This window comes from Mercenaria mercenaria, chromosome 12 (assembly GCF_021730395.1).
Source record: "Mercenaria mercenaria strain notata chromosome 12, MADL_Memer_1, whole genome shotgun sequence".
In the NCBI taxonomy this organism is placed as follows: domain Eukaryota; kingdom Metazoa; phylum Mollusca; class Bivalvia; order Venerida; family Veneridae; genus Mercenaria; species Mercenaria mercenaria.
In genome coordinates, this window is record NC_069372.1 from 58,810,175 (window position 1) to 58,831,794 (window position 21,620).

Below are 21,620 nucleotides of genomic sequence, written 5' to 3' on the forward strand. Positions count from 1 at the left end.
CCTTACTGCAATTGACTTAAGTGCGGTATTTGACACTGTTGACCACGACATTCTGCTAGATGTCCGAAAAGGTCTCGTACTTGTAAGATTAATACCAACAATGCATATTCATCAGACCACCATCTTGAATGCAGTGTGCCCTAAAGCAGTTGCCTTGGTCTGTGGCTATATCTCACCTATGCTGGAACTTTTTTTGGTGTCATTCCCAAATCCATATCAGTCTGGTCAGTCTGGTCATATAGCAAATAAAAGCTTTCGTCCCACATCTGTTTCCGTAGAATCACAAGCGAACGGAAGCCTCGAACGGTGCGCAGTTATAATCAATGCCTGGATGAATAGAAACAAACTGAAAATGAACACTTCAAAAACTGAATATTTTTGGTAGCAGACCTCAATTGAACAAATGTTTTACAAAATCGATTAACATTGCTGGTGATGATATCAAACGCGAAAGTACAATTAGATATCTTGGTGCATTTCATGACGAAACCTTGAACTTTAAAGATCATGTAAATTACAAATGTCGTACAACCATGTTGAATTATCTACGAATTAAGAACACCCGAAAATATTTAACAAAAGCAGCCACTGAAATTTCAGTTTTGTTTCTAGTAATTTTACATCTAGATTACTGCAATGGCGTATACTAACGGTAAGGTGCGTAAGATGCAACATATTCAAAACATGTGTGCAAAACTTGTCCTTAAGGTAGTTCTGCACGTTTGGATCGAATTTTTTTCTACAATGTAGAATTCGATTAAACTCCATTTTTTCAAAACTTCAGAATATACCTAGAAAATTCAGCAAATAAAAAAGATAGGGTCGTGTGCTTGATTTTTTGCTAGGCTGGTTTGAAAAATTTGGACCTCACGCAATATTTCATAATGGGAGTCTATGGGAAAATCATAACTTTCATAACATTTTCGCGGATAGAATTTTTTCTACAATGTAGATTTTGATGAAACTTTTCACAGTTGTAAATAAACACATAGCCTATAAATTGGTGAAATAAAATGTATAGGTCCGTGTGCTTATTTTTTAGATATTTTACCATGATTAAAGGGAACCGGGCATTTTACGTTAATTTTAAGACATTATTTTGATTTTTTAACGTGCCATATGTTTTATTATCATATTTTGACTTAAGAAATATAGCAACAGTGCCATTATAACAAATTTACTCACAGGTTTCGATTAATTCATAAATTGATTTTCATTTCCGTACGCCGAATCCAGGCTTTATTCTACGTTTTCCGGATAAATGACGTTACGCCATCACTTCCGGTTTTTCAAACGTGCAGAACTACCTTAACAGGGGGGGAATTTGACAGTTCCAAACAAGCATTGTATGACTTACATTGGTTGCCGGTGAAAGCAAGGATTGAGTTTAAAATACTTTCTTTCATGTATAGCTTTGGCAGAGCAGCTATGTATTTAACAGAGTTGCTTATAGAATATGTTCCTAGTAGACCAGGTTTGAGATTGTCAGAAAATTCTGAATGCCGTTATGTTGTTCCAAGCACGCACATTTTTTGCTAACTCGTTTATTCCATCAGCTAATTCACTGCGGAATGATTCAGAATCCGATATAAGAAATTCATACTCAATCAATACTTTTAAATCAAAACTTAAACTATAATTCGAACTTCCATTTGTACCCAGATATTATTGCTTTGACGAAAGGCTGTGCTAGGTTCTCCAAGCCCATATGCGTAATAAATGTAGTAATTTAAATGCTGATTTATATAAAATCGTTTGCAGGTTATTTTTGAAGTTGGACTAACTAACAACAACGTCCGTAACATTTGCCTTTCACATTTTATCGTTAAAGCTGCTATTTGTATCCCTAGTCTATTGTCAGATAATTTAATCAACTTTGAACTTTGGTTACGGCGCAGTGAAAACCTGACATGTCATACATTGAGGTCTTTAGCAGTTCGCTAAGTAGCCTGAGTAGGAAAGTGCTCATCTATGCAAAATTTTGACAGAATATCCAGTTATGCAACAGTACTAATTTATACACTTTATTAACCTAATCATCATTTCAAATTGCACCATGCAGCAATACAGGAATAGTTGTTAAATCCGGATATTCCGTATTTATTACATGAGTTAGTTGTTTTTGTGTCTTTTATGTTTAGTTTTCTTTCAAAATTTAAACAGTCAATAAATCGAAAAGAAGAAGTGTTTTTGACCATCATTCAAGGTAGGTTTTATGTGTACGCGATTACTTCATCATGAAACTGAAAACGCTTAAAATTGTTCGAGAAATCATTGACCGAACTTTTTAATCAATTAAACTGAATTTGCTTACGATCATCATTACCACATTAAAGACAATAATAGTAATCGTCGTCGTCGTCATTTTTGGTGTTATTATATTAATGAATACTAACCTTCGAAACTAAGGAACTACTATGAATTACTAATATATATGCAAAGTCTGAGGCAGCAATGTTTAAGAGACCACTTAGTGCATCCAATTGATAATGTTGTGACCAAGAGTTAATGACTACAATGTATCATATTAGTACTTTAATATATTTGTTCATAAACTGGCTCGCTTACATGACTTTGATTTATAAACTTTTCTTTAAAAAGGCTGTAAAATAAAATACAAAAGAGGTGATTGAAAAGCATGTCCTTTTTCGCCAAAAAGGTCAAAGCACTCGTCAGAGGCTTAGAACATTTACCTGGAGATGATATCTATAAATATATATATGTATATATACAATGTATTTGACAAAAATAAATGCCTCATGCACATCATACTTGTCCAAGATAAATAGTTTTATAAATAAAGTGGTAACAGCCATGCAATTATTACAACGTATGAGAAGTTAACAGTTTGTTTATGCTACAGATGTTAGTTTAATTGCGTCACCATACTATTTAAAACATTCTTTTTCCGTTGAGAGACTCACTCGGGGCGTTGAATTCTTCAAGTGAGGAAGCCATCCAGCTGGCATACGGAAGGTCGGTGGTACTACGCAGGTGCCCGCTCCTGATGAAATAATGCACGGAGGGGCACCTTGGGTCTTCCTGGAAAAGTCGTCATATGACATATGATTGTTAAACAAAAAAAAAAAAAAAAAAAAAAAAATCCGTTGGAGAATAAAAGAGTTTGGTGTATGCCTAGTTTCCTTATTATCAATATTGACACGAATACCATAATTTGATAAGAGTTTAAGGCATGTGATGTTGAATTTATATCCGTATCAGTTCTATGTCATATAATTATGTAGGAGAATTAAAATATTTAGTATAACTAAGGTTTCAAACAATCGCCATGCAAACTGATTTGCTTGTAGAACTATCTGAAAGTTTTTTCGTGCAAGCACTAATAATTAAGATTAATGCTGATAATAATGATGATAATTTCAGGGTCATGCTTTAAACCCGTTTGAGTAAAATAATAAGCAATGGATAATGAAAATCAGGCGTCAAGCGGAAGCACTTTGAACGGTTTTCACGTGTTGGATGGCAAAAATATTTCGGCGGATAGTGAAACGAAGTTGCACAATGAGTCATCGATTGAATTAACTTCAAAAAATACGGACGTGTTCTTTGAAGAAGATATAAAGATGTCTGCCAAAGACGAAACAGAAAAAATCAAGTTTACGTCAACGTTCAGTACGTATATGACGTTGCTTGGCTACTCTATAGGGATGTCAGATTTCTGGAGATTCCCGTTTCTGGCATACAGAAATGGTGGAGGTATTTTTCTTGTTATTTTATCGTGTCGTAAGACACTTAATCAGGCTTATAAGGCCATGTGAAACTGGATGGAAAAAATATGTGTACATGTAAGAAAGCCTTTCGATCTATACAGATATGTTCAGTACAGAAATGGAAGTAATGTAATGATATGCAATCCTCTTAATGAGCTACAATGAATTTCATGCTCATTTCTTGTGACGCCAAGACTTGTAGTTGCTATTTACATGTTGTGTGGTGTGTTGTCGTATTCAGAGGTTTTGCAGAGCATAAGTAACAGTACACAAGTTCAGCTCTAATTTACTGGTGCGTTTCTGTTTCAGAAGCTTTTCAGAACATATGCGACAGTATACAAGTTTGGCTGTAATTTACACATTTTTCTGTTTAGAAGGCTTTTTCAGAGCATAAATGACAGTATACAAGTTTAGCTCTAATTTACACATTTTTCTGTTTAAAAGGCTTTTCAGAGCATAAATGACAGTATACAAGTTTAGCTCTAATTTACTAGTGCTTTTCTGTTTCAGAAGCATTTCAGAGCATAAGTGACAGTATACAAGTTTGGCTTTAATTTAAGGTATTTTTTCTGTTTAAAAGGCTTTTCAGAGCATAAATGACAGTATACAAGTTTAGCTCTAATTTACAGTTTTTTTTTCCATTTCTGAAGCTTTTCAGAGAATAAGCGACAATACTATGAGTATACAAGTTTAGCTTTAAATATACGGATTTATTTCTATTTCAGAAGCTTTTCAGAGCATATGCGACGTATACAAGTTTCGCTCTAAATTTCAGGTGTTTGCAATTCTTTGCAGAACAATAGCATCAAGAGGAGTTCAGTTAAACACTTATTAGCACGTGCATGCTTTTCAAGGAACAAAAGCCTCAATTTTAATAGTGTTTAAAATAAGCTTAAATTTACAGGTGCTTGTTTTCGAAGTCGAAAGTTTTGCAGAACAATAACGTCAAGATTTATGTTAGCTAAGAGATGTAGATGTTTTTCCAAAGTTTTGCAGAACCAGGCATCAAGGCTTATACATAGTGTTGTAATTTACAGGTGCTTTTCTGATTCCGTTTATTGTGATGATAATTCTATGCGGGTTTCCTTTGTATTTCTTGGAATACTCGTTGTCGAAATTTTCTGGCAGAGGACCGTACAAAATCTGGGACGTTAGTCCGGTTTTTAGAGGTAAGTTATTGGGCTTCCTTCTGTAAGTAAAACAGGCAAGTTAATAAATGGTATGCATGTTTTCTGATGAACAGTGATCTAATTCACTCATCCAGTAGAGAAAAGCAGTGTTTGAAAGGTCAAATACAGTAGAAAATTGATCATGATAAAAAAAAATCGCCTGTGACTAATTTGGCAATACAAATAAAAATAACGTACTTTGACGAGTCATTGTATGCAAGATAACTTCGATGTAATGGATTGAAACGAGAGAAAAAAAGCATGTATTTTGTGCATTGAAATACATGTTGTAATTAAAATCAGTACTTTTAATATGGTTAAAGAAAGAAGACAACTCAAGTTTGCAACGCGTTTCGTATTAAAATACTTCTTCAGGCAGACATGCAATGTATACAATCAGTACTTGTACAAATAACAGATTAAAATTTCAATTTTATGTTTTAAGTCAGAAATATTCTATATCTATTGTTCTCTTAGGGTTGAGTAAACTGAACATTCTATAACAAAATGACATTCATCTTCTACATGTTTACATACATTCCATTTCATTTTATAAAGCGATATACTTTGAGCTTCAGATATTGTTCATTCCATCGGTCACATACTTTCCCAGGTCTGTGAGAGTCCATTCTTATTTTTCCTTCCTTAATTTCGATGGAATAGGTATGATATTTCTTCACATTATTCATTTTCATATTTCTCCAAACGCCGTTTAAATCTCATAGTATTGTTCCACACCGACTTGTACACATTTTAACATGCTATTCTTCAGGTATCGGTGTAACAATTGTTGCAGCTTATTCGCTGTGGATGATCGGCACAACAGTATTGAGGTGTTGGATCATAGACTTTCTAGTGAATGCTTTCCAAGACCCTCTACCCTGGACCCTATGTACAAACGGCTGGAACACGAAGTTTTGTAAAAATGGGATTGAGAGTACAAATAATACAGGCACAACACAGTCAGATATAATTTTAACGTCTATAATAGAATCTTCCAATGTGTCTGTATCACCTATAACAGGGTCAACTGTGTCTTCAAATATAGGTTTATACGGGGTAAATATATCGTCGGAGATTCTTACAAATTTTACAGATGCTTCGATGACGGCCGAGGAGGAATTCTGGCAGTAAGTTTGTAATTTGTAGTACATAGAGAATGTTTTATTGTCGTAATATCTTCCAAAGAGTGAACCACATATGTTATATGAAAATGTCAGATCTGGTGTTTACAAGTACATGTAAAGGGAATTTTGATCTTACATTGTAACAATTTGTAAAGGCGTATCAGTGAAAATTATATTTGATGTATCTTAATATGTCATATTCTAATAATTTACTGAAAAACAGGTAATAAATTCCGATCCAACGTTGAAATATACATCAGTTGGCTATATTTCTCACCAAGTAAACGCAATAACCAAACTTTTCACGAGTGATTGCACCGCTCTTGAAAATGTAAGATTTGGTGTGAGCAAGTGAAAGATATTTTGATTAAGTTTAATGTATCTTTAATGGTTTAAACCAAACTTTATACACAGCAGTGAAAAATGTATTTGGATATTTTTCACTGTGATATTATCAGACATGTATTACTGTGAAATTACCAGATATATTTAATTGTGAAATAACCTAGTATTCAACGAAGACCACTTAAAATGTGAATATTTTAATCTGTGAAAAATGTTTATGTTTAGATGCTAAGTGCATTAACCCTGTGAGATACTATTTTTTCATGGAGCATTATAATAATGACGGGTATAGTGGAAATAGATGAGGCACTCATTCCGTCACCTAGCGACATAAACTTATATTACTATGCAAATTAAATGTATAAACTTGAATATGGATTTTGATTGTTATAATATAATCTTGTAAATTAGTTTCAGCATGCACACTTAAACCTGTCGATACATACATATTAATATGGCTATATATAGACAGCAGCTGTTCCTGCATAAATTATATATTAGATAATCTTGTAACTGGTCTAAATACAGCTTTAATTAATGAAATATCATAAAATTTGAATGCGTGTACATAGTAGGCATGCGTTTATCAAATTCTGACTAGATTGCATAGTAATTAGAGCGCTTTGTCTCATTTGGCTGGACGTGTCTCATGATGATCAATTTACAACGGATTGTAATCTACTTTAATTATAAAAGAACTATCAGTCTAATTACAATATTTAGGGTGAAGTTGATGACAATTAGAATCTTTTTAAACAAATCATTTATTTATTTATTTATTTATTTGAGTTTTACGGCGCACCAACACAGTATAGGTTATATGGCGCCAAACAGGACTGCAAATTTTGGTTTCACATCTCATTTACATCGAAATGAAAACATGAGGTATTTAAACAAATCAAATTTTAACCACCTGAAAAAGCAGTAGATTGACATAGTTACCCAATGTGCCTGCTCGTGCTTGAAATAAAGCCTGGGGAGAGGGGGCACCTTGGGTACGTCTTCCAACACCATTAAAAGCTAGAAAAATCGCCATAAAACGTAATTAGTATCGGTGTAACTCTAAACCTAACATAAAATCTAAGTAACTGTTGTTCTTCCTATATTGTACCCACAATAAAGTTTCATTAGATAAATAGCGTGTAGAATTTACTGAATTAATATAATTGAATCCGCTTATAACAATATCTAATAAATGCAGATTCTTTCCGAAATGTCCAAGAACTTTGCGCTTTAAGCATCTGTTATTTGTGAATAATACCTTTACAGGACTATAAGTTTTACTGCTAAAGTGATATAAAATCGAGATATTTTAATAATATTACTTATTTCTTCAAATTTGGCATTGTCTTTAATTAGATAATTTGCAGATGTTCGTTAATTTTAGATATCGTGTTTTGGAACTATCTTCTGGAATTTCGGACCTGTCCCCTCTGCAATGGCGTCATATAATTACGTTGATCGTGATACGTATTGTTATATTGTTTGGTCTTGTGAAGAGCATAAAGTCTATAGAGAAAGTAAGTTCATTCAATGTCACTTCACCAGTCACGTTGTCCGCTCAGGTTATTTAACCGCTTTTACAACCATCTTTGTCGCGTATCTGTTAAATCAGAATAATTTAGCTAAAATTACCTCAATATTATCTTCTTTTTAATTGATGAATTAAAGCAAACAAAACATTATTATATGAATATTTCCTGATCTGAGTATGGCATTTTATACAGATATAGCATGCAAGATTACCACTGTATCATCTATGCGACATTCATTTTGAATTTAGATTACATGAATGTAAATGACCTCATTCCTTTCTGTGCGTAACTTCCGCGAGTGCTTCTGTAACTAACTTATGTAAATGGCATTCCGTGCATAATGTACTAACTATGTGAATGTCTGTTGTATCGTCGTTATCAGTTTGTATGGTTATTAAAATGGCTGACTCTGCATCATGTTTTAGATTGTTTTTGTTTCTAGGTTATTAAAGTAATATTTACAATATTATCTTTTATTTTCAGGTAATTTACGTGACAGCCACTGTGCCTTTTTTCCTGACAGTGGCAATATTTATCAGATCTCTTATGCTGCCGGGTTCCAACCTTGGTCTATTCCATTTCATAAATCCAGACTTTAACAAGATAGTTCAACCAAGGGTAGGCTATTCTTTTATTTTATGATTTCGGATGATTTACTGTGAAGTAAGTGAAAATAGAAGAAGAAGAAGAAGATTTATTTGTACTTAAACCATCAAAAGGGTAATTGACAAAGCATCAATGTAACGGCATACTAGTAGTGATGAAAAACATTGCAACGCATGAGAAGATGGCGAGATAGCAAGTGTATTTGCACAAGTTACTCTGCAGTAGGATTTATGATTTTATTTCTATAGGTCGTCGAAATGAAGCAACATTTAAAGAGATTAAAACATAAATGAAGCACACTTTCACATGGTATCTCGCTAGGGAGAGACAGTGTAATGCAAAATAGTACAATAAAATAAAACATTCTATTTTTCTCTCTACCATAGAAATGATTTTACGCTGGTGAAAACTCCCAAATATATCTAAAATAACCATAGAGGGATTTGCACTTTAACAGAAATAATACAAACCCCAGTCATTCAAAATCTTATGTAAATGTACCATCAACAAGAGGGAGGCAATCCAGTTTGAAGGGAATTGCTTTAACACAGTCAATAATTAAGAGAGAGCATTCTTGCAAATTCTCGTTAAAAGCTGACCATGTAAGAAAAAATATTTAACAAACAGGTTAGGACTTTTCAGCAACTTAATCATTCTCCGAAACAAGTAATCCATCGCTAATTATATTTAAAATACTAACTAACATGTAATTTGCAAAACATTCTATAGACGTATATCAGGAAACAGTCGTGACAGTAGAAATGCCTACATGTACAGTCGCAACAGTTTAAAATGACATTTATAACATTTGCTTAAATCTATAGTGCACTGTGCAGCTCTTGACGTTTTATGGAACCATGATATGCAAACAAACTTAGATTTTGTATTTCTGATACATTTTCAGTTGTCATTAAAGCAATAAATTTAAAATTGCTAGGATGGTTCACTGGCACCAGAACAGAAAGAAAATGCCTCTGTACATGTTATACCTTACCCCTCGGTATTATATAAGAACCATGGTCATGAGGGGAAAATATACTAACCCGTTTCAATCCCGCATTTCATACCTAAAGCACGCAGTTCGGTAAATGTACACTATGGATATCAAACAAGTGGTAATTTATCTTCAATTGTGTACCGGTCACATTTCTTCAATACTTCTTATCTTACAAAAACAACGCGTAGTTTATAGTTTTTTCAACGTTACACAAAAAAAACTTGCTTGACCTTCCCTGGAGAAGTTCCGTTCTAGATTTCAAAACCATTCTTATTTGCTGTTGTGAAAATGTATGTCAATCGTCATTTTACTACACGTGTTTGCTAATATGAGAAAATGCAGCATAAATGTGCAAAATGAATAAAATAAATAGAACAGATGTAGACCAATGTATGATTTCAAATTAAAAATCATGTACAAGATGAATTTCATTCATCATTTCGAGTTTTAGTGTAAAATTGTGATTTTTTAAAATTCTGTTTTTGTTTGTTTACGTTTCGCCTAACATGTGCACACTGCCGTGACCTCTAGACCGGATGTTCATTAGGGAAGGTCACGCAAGTTTTTTCTGTAACGTTGACGAAAGCATAAGATATGTTGATAATCTCAGCAATATGGAATATGGAGACAATGTGACTGGTGCACGTTTGAAGATAAATTATCGCTTGTTCAGTATACTAGGTACCCATTCACCGAACTGCGCGTTTAAGTTGAGAAATTTACGATTGAAACGGGTTAGTATATTTTACCGTTCATGACCATTGTTCTTATAGAATACCTAGGGGTAAGGTATAACATGTACAGAGGCATTTTCTTTCTGTTCTGGTACCAGTGGGATGGTTCCAATAGTATTTCTCGATATATTTAACACGCAGTTCTTTGAGTACGTTACATACAAGTACAAAAATGGTATTCGGCCTCTAGAACGTTACAAAGTGGTCATATACGTTAATTAAGTGGGACACAAACCGGCTTTCTCCATCTACCAGATTCAACAGTTAATCAATCTATAAGAAGACATTCATAAGCGTGATAAAACTATTTTATATTTACGGATGATGATAACATCTAAGTATTTACTAAAACTGGAGCTAACTTTTGTTCTAAAGACGACAGCTCTTGTCGATTCTTCCAATCTGTTATTAAAATCAATCAGCCATAGGTCTCTTATTTTTTGCCTTAGAATGAAAATAAAATATTCTTTGTTTCCGACTTCTTGATTCAGCCATACATGTTCAAAACATAACTTACAATTATTCGCTTAACATTTGTCATCCAGTTTTTTATGTTTGGGTCATTAACAGTGTCATTTTCTAACATTAAATATGTTTGCTTTATATATTTAGATTCTGTGCATGTGCATATTTTAATCAATATTGTATAATATTGAAAATCCTATATGAAACTACGCTTTGTCTTCCAAGTTCGCCATTTTGTGTTGCAGTTTTAAAACCCAACAGTCATTTACAAAAACTAAGATAAGTTCTTTCTACCTGTAGAGCTGTATAGAAACCCCACACCTCTGAAGAATACATTAAACTTGGCATAATTAATTTATCAAAAAAATCTAACGTCTAGGTGACAAATCTGTAAACTTGTGTTAATACTTATTCATTTTGAATATCGCCTTTAACGCTTGTCCCGCTAACAGTTTGTCGTGTTCGTAGTATTATCTATCGAGCATTTTATCAACTTTATTTACTATCAAATATATTCAATGTTAAAAGATACAAATGTACTTATATCAGAGTCGTTGGTCGAATTGACTTGGTCAATAATAAGTAAAGAAATAAGAAAAACCTTGATGTTTCAGCAGGAAAAGCTAACATGTAATAAAAGGAATATTCACATTGAATATATCAAACGCTAGAAGTGGTTTAACGATTGAGATGTCACTCGTTCAACCATGAGGTCGTCGCTTCGAGCCAATTGGGGTCAAGGCCACACCGCATGTGACAGCAGTACTGGTTTTCAAGGAATAGAACTCTTGAGCGATAGCTTTCACAATCCATCTATGATTAATAAGTGTAAACCAACCAAACATAAAAATATTTTCAACTAAATTCAAATTGTATGCCAATTTGAAAATGTTGATATTGTTATAAGAATTACACATTGGTCTGGGTTTATCGAAGACTTAACAATTTTGTTCAGTGTCAGCATTTACCAATTAAGGCTACTGTAAAGGAGGGGCAACACTTATAATAAAGCAACTGACAATGGACAATTTTGAATCAATATTAAAACGTTTTAAGGACGTATGCGGCAGTTTTTGGTAAAAAATTGCAAATTTGAAGAAATATCCAGATTTAAAGGCAGAAAACTCCTGTACAAGCACGGTGACCTATGATTGTTTTTCCATTTTTCTGTTTCTAACATGAAACTGTGTTCATGTACAAAGTTTGAACAAATTCTATTATAAGGAAATTTTTGCCCCATCTCTCATACAAGAAACTGCAGCAAGTGTCTTTAAACGATTTATGTTGACCACCTTTTATTTTAGAAATAAGCCTTTGACATTTTATTACATTATTTTTGAAATGGCATTGAACACTCATTCTACATAAAAGGGATTTTAATGTGAATTTTATGAGTCACAGGATTATGAAGGTACAAAGTTAAATATCTCTCTTTATATTGGCTGTATTTTGTTGTTGTATTGCAACTGTATCTATTGTGCCGATAGGTTTGGATTGAAGCAACACTAATGGCTTTCTATACATTAGGCTTTGGTTGGGGAGGTAACATGTTACTCGGCTCTCATGCTCATTTCAAGGAGAATTGTTTAAGGTAACGTAAATGAAGTGTTCGGCAATATTTCTGTTTCTCCTCTTTACTTTTGTGTGGCTGTAATAAGCAAATTTTATGTTACAAAGTTAGTGTAATGTTCAGCTTAGTTCATTTGGGAAAAGCTTGTTCCTAAATCCACATTGAATAAATGATCTATAAACAATTTTCATAGTGAATAATTTTTTTTCTTGCAAACATATAGGATAACACGTATATATTGATGTAATAATAATGCAACGATGCTTTTGGGTTTACATTTTGTAACCTGCCATATAGGGTCTGCAAACTGGTATCCTTTTATAATTTGATCTATAATAGAATACGTTTCCAACTTCTTATATGACTTCTTATATACTTTTCAGGACATCGATTATACTTCCCCTAGCTAACATGTTTATGGCAACATTCAGTGGTTTAGTCTGTTTCTCAGTTCTCGGAAACATGGCCTATTCTTATGGTGTTGAAGTCACCGAAGTTATCAATGCAGGTACCCTGAGCAATTCAATTCAACAATTACATGTTCAATTCAATGTAAAGCTAAAACGAAGTAAGTAACAGAGCGTACACTGGTGGAAAAAGTTCTACTAGGAATGTCTAAAGTAGAAGAGGAAAGTTTTCATCGTGAACCAGTGAATGAATTGCCGGATGTATTGCCTGAAAGAAGCTGTACAGTGTGTGTAATTTATGTCATTCGGACAGAAATATAATTGTTTATGTGATCGAATGCATAGTGTATGAAATACGTGCGTCGATAGCGCTTTTTCTCAGAAAAGAACATATTTCGTGCTACCATGTTGTTTCTAAGAGAATGAAAATACAGTTAACAATACCGCATTGTTCAGTCGATGGAAGATTACTTGTAGCTGTACCTTATTTCATATACAATGGCATATGCCAAGTTTGCTTTTGTTTTGTTTTGGTTTAACGCCGTTTTTCAACAGAACTCGTATTTCAGTCCTGTAACAGTGGCAGTACAAACCTATTCTCCGCAAGTAGCTGCCAACTTTTCCACATGAATCAGAGGTGGAGGACAAATGATTTCAGACACATTGTCTTTTATCAGATTGTCACGGAGAACAATATGCCCAGCCCGGGGATCGAACTCACGACCCCACGATCTGTAGATTTGCGCTCTTGAGCTAAGCGAGCGGGCATGCCAAGTTTGCACATAAACAAAATACTTGTGCCATCGTCCCAGGATGATTGACCGACGCGGAGAACACACATTTCAGGTTAATATGGTTGAACTGTATGATGGAGGTCTGTAAGATTTTTACGGTATCATTCGTATTTTTCTTGTTGTTTACAGGCATGTCCGTAGGTATCGTTGCTTATATTACTGCCCTATCGTCACTTCCATTCCCGCAGATATGGACGGTCTGTTTCCTAGCTGCAATCATTCTTACTGGCATTGATGGACAGGTATGATAACACTAATTCGTAGATATTGATAACCTGAATGCTATTTCTGATATCACCAGGGTTCTCTTGTATGATCTCGACTGACCATGTACCAAATATTAGTATATGTTCGAAATAAGATTGCTTAACACAACTTTAATCAAATGGAATTGGTACATACAACTGATTAATATTAAATAATATTTCGAAATATATTGCACACCACGACCATTTTCTTACAGCGATTGAAACGAGAACAGTTGAATATTTACAATGAGTTATTTCTACAAAAGTGGTACAATACAATTGTATTTATCATCTTTTTGTTAAACTATAAAGAATGTGTATGTGGTTTTGAGGCCATTGAATAAGATGTTTTGGATGATCTTAAATATAACAAATATTCATCTTCATGCCCTATGTGGATTAAATGAAGCTGAAAGAAATATATTACAAAAGATATATCTAAATGTTCTTATCTAATTTTTTGAATGATTTTACAGCTCGTGTTGCACCAGAAAAATATAGTTTACAAGTACTGTCGATGCATTATTAAATTGTATAAATTGATACTGTTTTATATGAAAAAATGCGCCATAGCCCACCGTGAAAAAGCAGGAGAATTTGATTTATTCAAATCGATCAAAACGTGACAGAGGAATTGTTCTTAGGATGCAAGGAAATTTATAGATTCATTGGGCCAGCAATTTAAATATAATGCAAAACAATCAAGGGGTGCGTTAGTAGAGTTATTTAGAAACTGGAGACTTATTTCTGCATATAAATATCATTAAACTCATTCTTACACGTATGAGTTTGTAATAACAGCGGTTTAAAAGTTGCTAACACACTTAAAAGCATTTTTACGAGCCTCTGAAGTTAACTCCTCAGTTCATTTATCTTTCGATTTGCTAGTGGTTCGAGTGGTTCTCTGTCGCTTTTATTAAACTCTGGTGAAACTTTTAAACGATTCAATAGTTTTCTTATAAAACGAAAACCCCAAATTTTTTATAGCATAAAACGCAAGAATCAGGTCCGTATCTCCAAGATCAAAGTCACAGGAAAATGGCAATTTTGTTAAGTCATACCATGTTTGGCACACTATAAATACCTTTGCTCTTTAAAAAACCACTTCGTGCCTTGTCCCTCACCTGTGACCCTGTTTAAAAATTGGACAATCTCAACCATTTACGAACGCAAAGCATTCATGGGAAAATTTTATTCAAGTGCCCTTGTCCGTGATTTTACAAAGTGATACATCACTCATTATTTTAAAACTTTTTCAAAGTTTCGTTGACAATTCTTGAATCGGTCAGGATACATACCTAAGTCATTGCATATTCCCCTTTTGCCTTTTGACATTGACATGGGCGCCCATACCTAATAATGCCCATTAACTTTTACGATTTCACTGAAATAACTTGAATCGGACGGAAAATATAATTAGGATAGGGGAAACATTGCGATTATTGTATACCTCATTTTTTGGTGGTTTGTTGAAAAAAGACCCAGACTTGAACAACTTGTAAATTATTTTCAACTTAATTGAGTCTTCGAACCAGTACCCTTGTTGAGGCTCCCCATATAGTCCAAGGACCAGGCTGGAACAAACCCAGTAGAGGATCACTGATTGTTACTTGGCGTAAAATACTAAGCTTGAGATGTCTGGAACAAATGCTTTTTAAGTTAACAGAAATAACATAACAAAACCCATGAGCCGAATGAACAAAGACGTCAGAGTCATGACTAGAGCAATTTTGAGGGAACATGTGGGGTTCTGTATTTCTGAATTTCCGGAAAAGGGGACTGCATGAAGGGGCCACACTTCTGGACAGTTCATCGCCTTTAAAAACCAAACATTTTTAAAAGGCTGTTACTTGTCTTCGTTTTGATGCATTTGCAACAACGTACCAGTGTTTAAATTTGACATAACTAGGTAAAACATCGTTTTTGACAATTGTTTACATTTATTTCTTTACAAATTGCCTTCTTTTTTAAAGGGGGACAACTCCTTAAAATATTTTAAGTGTCCAACTCTATGGGACAGAACAATAAAAACTGTATTGGACAGATAAGATGTTTGTCAAGATCTGTTCGTTTACCTAAAAATTTCTGTTGTTTTGTGAAAAAACTGCTAAACCTTAATATTTCGATACATCGAAATTAGTTTTTCGATTTAAGAATGAATACATTGTATTAACGAATTAAGATTTCTTTTGAACGAGTTAAGGTTTTGTTAAAACGAAATGAAAGATTATCGCGCATCTCACTTAAGGTTCCATAATATTTACAAAAAAATTTGCTTATTGTCATTTCAGCTCGTTCCAATGGATATGTTAATGCAATTGATAGGAGATTTGTTTCCAAGAGTACATCGGGGATTCAAATTCATGCTCTCATCATTATTGCAGTTATAATTTTTCCTTTGTTCTCTACCAACTGTAACTGGTGTAAGTAGGGACTGCTAAATTTGACAATACCTTTTTGTTATCTTGTACATAAAGACACACGCATTTTAAAATTTTTCACAATACCAAATAGTCAACTAGAGCTATTTCATTTCGTCTCTATGTTTGAAATGCTGTTAACATTCGATGGACTTTTAAAATCGGACTCGACTCATTTAGTTGGAATTCTACTTCGAAATTGTAAATTTAGAATAGGCTACCAAGATATTAACTAGTGTTCCGGCTGACAACGGTTGGCATAGAATCGTAGTGTTTCAATTGGAACATCATTAGGCATTCCCGTTACTGAAATGTATATATTTCTTTATAAAGTCTTAGCGTTCGAAGTATAGTTGATTATTGTCAGATTTATCCAGATTTTATATTGTACTTTTTGACAGGGAGGCGCATATATATTTCTGTGGATGGACTGGTATAATGGAGCATGGATAGGCCCCATAGTAATATATACAGCTAAGGTTGTAGGGTTGGATATACGGTATGTATTTTGATAGCCCGATTCCTTTATATTTCTCCTGATGGACTGGTAAAATGGAGCATGGAATACATAATTTGAAGCAAATTTGCAGCAGTTTTGTGGCCGAATTGGGCATACAGTATTAATTTTATACTAAGGATTTTTAAAAGTTCTGATGATGGACTGGTACATTCATAATCGACAAAATGCATTGTAGGCTTTACACTGTACAGCTCATGGGCATAACAAAGGGTGTAGGTTAGGATATTTAGCTTTAAAGGTTAAACTTTGAAAACATTCTAAAAATTGGCCGCGCAAATTCTTTATGAAATATAATTGCTCGATCATTATGCAGTTATATTGACAGTAACGAACATAATTCAATCTGTATAAAAATGGCAGTTTCTTTAAATACATCAGACCAGAGGCCTAGTCGTGTGTAGAACATGCTACCAGATCGTGAGACCAACCGATGATTTTTAAACTTTGAGCAAATTAAACCCAAACAAAAATTTAGTAAATTTTTAAAAAGTTTAATGAAGATACTTCAGTTTTACAGGAATGGACAGATTTAATTTACGATGTATACATGATGATAGGGGGACCTATACCGGGCGTGCTAAGATTTCTCACCGCATTTGTAACGCCATTTATCGTCTTGGTGTGAGAAATAAAAGTATTCTGTGCAAGTAATTCATTTATATTCATTGAAATAATGTGCTTTTGTATATTTTGGTTTAGTTTTTTTAAAAATTTAAATATTGTCTTTTTGGTTCATTTTAATTTGAAATATTTGATTTTGTTTGTTTTGATAATGCAACTTCTGATTGACTTCAATTTACGTGTCGTCGTTTGTTGTACAAAAGTCTGTAAAAAGATCCTTTGGAAGCAAGAATGCAATCAAGAAGAATAATAAACAGACTCGGTTGATTGAATCTATTCATGAGAGGTAATGGAATGTGCAACACCTCTCACGCCCCCTAGCACCGGCTTAAGCGGAACTCTATTACACATATGTTGAATGGACGCAATGATCCCAAATGACCAGAGAATAAAACAACACGTGGCTGATTTATGTTATATTGCTGATACATTTGATTTCCTTGAATTAAGTTCCGTAAGCTATAAACATGTATAATAAATCCCACCAAGTCATGATCTTCATCATTATGTGTATACACGTTGTATTTTGCTTTTCATTTAGGTTATATTGTTGACAAGTTGTGTAGAGTACGTTCCGCCTTCGTACGGAAATTATTCCTACCCTTCAGCTGCTCGAATTATGGGTTGGATTAGTGTTGCCATAGTGATGACGCCAATGGTTGCTCAAGGATTATATACAACAACTAAAACAAAAGGATCATCTTTTCTAAAGGTAATTTAGATTAATCAGTAGTCAATGAAGTATCAAGTTATTTTTTGTTCTATCAAAATGTATGGGTTATTAAGTTGATTGATTAAAATGTATACAAAAGTTTCAATTTACAATACAACAAAAATAGATATGCAGTTTTAGTCTCGACACTTCATCTGAGCCTCAGTTGTCAGTACGGTTAGCTCCTGCGCTTCAACCATATTAATGAATAAAGACCCATTGGCAATATTTTTATTTTTCTTACATTTATAAGCCATTAAAGAAGATTAACAATTTATACTATTTTGAAAATTATATTGAAAACCTTAACCTTAACCTTAACAAGAAATTATTCAAGAATAAAAAACATATATGTTTACAGTTTTGGTCATAGAAATTAGTTTAATGTTGCCCAAAAGCCGAATAGTGAAAGTGTATAGGGATAAATGTTTCGTGTTTAAATTTTAACACAAATTCAATGTGAGACATCAATTTTTCAGAGGGAAAAGTCCTTTTCTGAGGAAAATTATACTAAATTAAAACAATTTTTATTCTTGGTCTGAATACATATAAATGTATATATCAATAATTACCAACATAAGAAGTGGCAATTACTTTTGAAATGATCACCTGCAATAAAAAGAAAACGAAAAGGTTTGGGCAAGAAACGTAATTGTTTCTTTTTAAAATGTTCATTACTTTCCAGAAGTTAAAGCAGCATCTTCAACCTGTAGACATTGGGGTCCATGTTTAGGAAGAATTTCGGAAGAATATCTCACTACAAAAGCGAAATATGAAAACCGATCTTTGAAGGACCTATTATATTACAACTTGACTGGCCAGTACCCCAAACAAAAGCTCATCAGTATCAAGAAAAAGTTACGAATTAGATAGACTGTCTCCATAAAAAAGACACAACAATTTGTGTTAGAAGATAATACTATCTAAAGTTATAAAACAAATGATTGTTTGGTGAACAGTCATAAAATTAATTAATGGAAAGTTGACTTCGACTTGTCTCCAAGCTTTTTTGTAACTATGAACATCGTATCTAAGGGATGCTGATATGATATCAAGAACTGTTCAAAACTGTATTATAAATAAATTATGTATATTATGAAGTAAACAGATGATGCATTGTTATTTCGTAACATAGCTTCTAACACCCCTCTCGATCTATATATATATTTTATAAGATTATCTTATAAACCATATAAAACTTTCACCTAAACTGGGTAACGTATGTTATCACTTATCACAGACAAACCTGTATCTGATTTCTGATCTCTCTGTCGTGGGGGCTTTGTCTCACTCTGTCCCGCTGGTCAGATCGCTCTGTATCTGTACTAGTAGAGGATGAATTATGCGCCCTGTGTGGCTGCATTTGAACTATGTAAAGCGCCTTTGAACGTGAAATTGATCATGAAAAGGGCGCTATATAAATCTGGTATAATAATAATAATCGTTTTACTCATTTTGAGACCTCAACCCAATTTTAAGAAGTCACAAAAATGTCTCCGGGATTCACAAAGTAGTTTAAGGCATGTCAATCATGACATAAACAGAATAGTTTTTGGGAAGCGTAGCCTTCCCAAAGTCGCCAAACTACGTATACCGACATTGGTGAAATTGTAGTTACAAATGCCTTCACTACCTTCCTTCATACATACGCTATAAAAGGACCTACCCCCTTGGGTAGTTGCACATCCTTATTAATCAGGATACCGGTCTACTTAGTAATAACTGGTATTTGCATATCAACATGTCTCTTGATAAAGCATGCAAATACAAGTGTATGTTGCGATTAACACCAGATGCGTTGAAATAGATACCTAGGGCAACATCTTTGGATGTGTTGATATTGGACAATCACTGTAGGTGCGTCATTATAGATCATATACTTTGGGCAAATCTTGACAGTCTCTTATTAGTCTAGGATGCAGTGGTTTCATCCCGATCGTCGCTCCATATAATGCGTATACATACACAATCATGTTTCCAGTGTGCATGACTGGCATAGATATGCATTGTACCAAGATAATTGTCATTTACTTTGTGTGAGGGTTGATGGGTACTGGACCATTAATTGTTATATGATGACCTATTTGCAGTGTGTCTTTGCATCATATAACTTTGATACACACATGATCATTTGTGCTACAATGACCAATGTATATACAAGTACTTTTTCAACTGTCCCAGTCATTTACTTGGAAAAGCGCAAAGAACATCTGTATAAATCTTCTAGAACAGACAGACAACATGATTTTGACCATAAAGTGTCAGACTACGGAGCTAGTTTGACATTTTCTACAAGTGTGCCAAGCGTCCATTTCGATGGCAGATCAACTTTGGAACTATTTTTATGTTTTGTTGTACTACTACTACTACTTCTACTACTACTACTACAACTGCTACTACTGATACTACTATACCTGCTTCCACCAATACGCCTTGTACATCTACCTCTTCTTCTCCTGCTGCTGTTGTTGCTGTCACTTATTCCTCTGCTGCTGCTGCTTCTGCTGCTGCTGCTGCTGCTACTGCAACTGCCACTACTACTACTACTACTACTACTACTACTTTCTATTGTTGCCGCTACCGTACTTTACTGCCACTGCTAAGTATTGCAACTTCTATTAATACTAAGTTCTATGCTAGCAGTTTCTTCTGCAGTTTTCTTCTAAAGAATAGCACACTCCCGTGTTCTATAAATAGAACATACAGCAGGTATCTATATATTACGAATCATTTACAATCTGAGTAAACTTCGAAAGGAATATAAAAAAAGTAACATGCCACCTGTATAAAATTGTCGCACTTGTTAACAGAATAAATAAAATGATGAAACAATAACTAATTAAAGAAATATATTGGAACGAATGTAGGAAATATACAAAATATACAGACATATTGTTTTAACAAGACGATTCAAAACAAGGTACTGTTAAAAAGTATGTTGCATGCACATTACCCCATATTCTGCAATAATACTACTAAAATTTTGCATTACAATATTTTGCGAATTCGACACGCGGAAGAGCACTTGTGGTCAAAACATTTAGATTCTAATGCTAAATCATTTTGATTCATAGCGTTCAAAGAACATAATATCAGCACAATTAAAATCATAACTAAATGTATTTCATTTTAAACTACTGATTCACATGTCAGCTGTGGTCGGTGTCCGTCAAACAATTCCTTATAGTGAAAATACATATTTATGCATGATTTGGTAGAAATAAAAATGGATTTGCTTTAGATTAGCAACATGTTTTATCAGATAACATCTTAATATTACTACCAAAATCAAATATCTACATATGTCACACTAAGGGGTCATTTGTTATAAAACACAACATATGTATACCACAAAGTTGTTAATTGTTTCAATGAAGAACTTAATATGTGGCCGAAAATAATAATGGGTATGACTGTGTACTTTAACATATGGCACATGTTGTACATCACATTTCGAAATTTTAATAAATTTAAGTTATGCGATCATAATATATTTTTACATTCACAAGTATACGGTTGATAAACACTTTATATAAAATACAAAAAATAAATAAATATAATGTTGACATAGATTTCTATTTGACGGTAACTAAGAAGAACAATTTGATTTTTTTTCTCA

General features: G+C 33.6%; 1 protein-coding gene across 1 annotated transcript in view; it reads left to right on the forward strand.

Annotated features, from left to right (window-relative positions):
• The first annotated feature begins 3,422 nt into the window (after positions 1–3,422).
• LOC128547588 (sodium- and chloride-dependent betaine transporter-like) overlaps positions 3,423–21,620 on the forward strand; it is a 31,885-nt gene continuing 13,687 nt past the window's right edge. Inside the window, exons 1-10 of the mRNA XM_053520602.1 lie at positions 3,423–3,717; positions 4,769–4,900; positions 5,673–6,030; positions 7,760–7,892; positions 8,391–8,525; positions 12,197–12,300; positions 12,663–12,787; positions 13,610–13,722; positions 16,020–16,070; positions 16,550–16,647. Coding sequence (XP_053376577.1) covers positions 3,423–3,717; positions 4,769–4,900; positions 5,673–6,030; positions 7,760–7,892; positions 8,391–8,525; positions 12,197–12,300; positions 12,663–12,787; positions 13,610–13,722; positions 16,020–16,070; positions 16,550–16,647 — 1,544 coding nt within the window. The remainder of the gene's footprint in view (positions 3,718–4,768; positions 4,901–5,672; positions 6,031–7,759; positions 7,893–8,390; positions 8,526–12,196; positions 12,301–12,662; positions 12,788–13,609; positions 13,723–16,019; positions 16,071–16,549; positions 16,648–21,620) is intronic.